The sequence below is a fragment of the Salpingoeca rosetta genome (genome assembly GCF_000188695.1).
Source record: "Salpingoeca rosetta unplaced genomic scaffold supercont1.12, whole genome shotgun sequence".
Classification (NCBI taxonomy): Eukaryota; class Choanoflagellata; order Craspedida; family Salpingoecidae; genus Salpingoeca; species Salpingoeca rosetta.
The window spans coordinates 1551098-1552880 of record NW_004754922.1 but is presented as its reverse complement, the minus strand read 5'-3'; the positions used below and the strand labels follow the sequence as shown (position 1 = coordinate 1552880).

The 1783-nt window shown below is 54.7% G+C and overlaps 2 protein-coding genes across 2 annotated transcripts in view; both read left to right on the top strand.

Annotated features, from left to right (window-relative positions):
* PTSG_05416 (uncharacterized protein) overlaps positions 1–797 on the top strand; it is a 3147-nt gene extending 2350 nt beyond the window's left edge. The window contains exon 7 of the mRNA XM_004993933.1: positions 598–797. Coding sequence (XP_004993990.1) covers positions 598–691 — 94 coding nt within the window. The 3' untranslated portion in view covers positions 692–797. The remainder of the gene's footprint in view (positions 1–597) is intronic.
* A 427-nt stretch (positions 798–1224) lies between these two features.
* Positions 1225–1783, top strand: part of PTSG_05415 (uncharacterized protein) — a 3034-nt gene continuing 2475 nt past the window's right edge. Inside the window, exon 1 of the mRNA XM_004993932.1 lies at positions 1225–1625. Within this exon, the coding sequence (XP_004993989.1) occupies positions 1324–1625 (302 nt within the window). The 5' untranslated portion in view covers positions 1225–1323. The remainder of the gene's footprint in view (positions 1626–1783) is intronic.

The following is a 1783-nucleotide window of genomic DNA, read 5'->3' as shown; positions in this document are numbered from 1 at the left end:
CCGCAGACTCTAGCTCATTTCCTCTTTCTCTCTCAACTACGCATACGACAGACCTCTACACCCAGCGGTGCAGCTAGTCGTGGTAGTGAGAGCTCTTCGCTAGCGGAGAGTATGCGCAGTACGTCGCTATATATGATAGTGAATTAGTCTATACGACTCTCCATATACCATGTGCTCACAGCTGATCCTCAGCATGCACCTTTTAGTTTGACAATTGTCAATTCCTGGGTCTAGTCACTTGTGATGGTAAACATGCAGAGGGGAGCGGGGAGAGCGATGACTGCAGGGGACCGGGGGGGGGGATCGACATACACCACTTTGCAGCACCACAAAGCACAATAAATCACAACAAACCATTAATAAAAAAATAGATAGTCCTTGGAAACCACACTACCTCAGACCCTGGGTAAATCACTCAATCATTCATTCTCTCACTCCCTCACTCAGTCACTCACTCACTCACTCACTCACTCACTCACTCACTCACTCACTCACTCACTCACTCACTCACTCACGCACTCACTCACGCACGCACGCACGCACGCACGCACTCACGCACACACACGCACACACACACACACACACGGCCTGCAACAGGATCATGACGCACAAGATGATTATGGTTGCGACGATTGCCATCCTCATCCTCATCCTCGTCGTTGTTCTCCTCAAGAAACTCCACGTCATCTAAACACATCACACAAACACATCACAATACCCTGTTCTTACTCCTGCCCCTGCCTTCTCCTTCCCCCCCCCCCTCTCTCTCTCTCTCTCTCTCTCTCTCTCTCTCTCTCTCTCTCTCTCTCTCTCTCTCTCTCTCTCTCTCTCTCTCTCTCTCTCTCTCTCTCTCTCTCTCTCTCTCTCTCTCTCTCTCTCTCTCTCTCTCTCTCTCTCTCTCTCTCGCGCGCGCGCGCGCGCACGTGTGTGTGTGCGTGCGGTTGTTGCTTGTCTCGGTTGCTCTGTTCCCTCTGTTGCCACCGTGCCATGCTACCCATCTTGCCCTTCTCTCCCCTGTGTGTCGTTGCTGTTGCTGCCTTGCGTGTCCACCCATTGCCTGCATGGCGCGTTCGTGTTGTTGTTGCGCTTCCGATGCCCCTGCCCCTGCCTTTCCTTGCGTTAGTTCACATCATCCATCCATCCGCCGCCCCTCAATCCATGCAGCGAGCGAGGGTGGAGTGGAGTTGACTTGCAGTGCAGTGCCAGCACATGCCCCAAACACACTTTCCGTTGATCACACCATCACATCCCCATTCGCAACACACACACACACACACACACACACACACACACACACACGCAAACACACAAACCACACTCGAGATGAACAAGACGTTGAGTGTTGCTCGGCTGTTCGCCTCTGTGCGTGCGCGCCCGTCAGCGATGGCAGGGGCGGCGCGGAGGGCGAGTGCAGCAGTGGCAGCGATAGGAACGACAGCGGTGGCAACGCCCGTAGGTGTAACACTGAGCAGGGCTGGTCATCGGACGGGCTTGCGACCAGCAGGAGCCACTGTAGCTGCAGTGATGCGGCGAGGCATGGCAGGTCACAGCAAATGGGCCAATATCAAGCACAAGAAGGGCCTTGCAGACCGCAAGCGAGCACAGCTCTTTCAGAAGCTGTCCAGGTGCGCCTAAGAGACCTAGCTTTGGACCACAAGCGGAAAGGTTTGGGGGGGGGTGACGAGGGTGAAGTGGTCAGTGCAAAGGAAGGGAAGCATGGGCGTGCGCACCAGATGCAAGAGTGTGTGTGTGTGTGTGCGTGTGTGTGTGTGTGTGTGTGTGT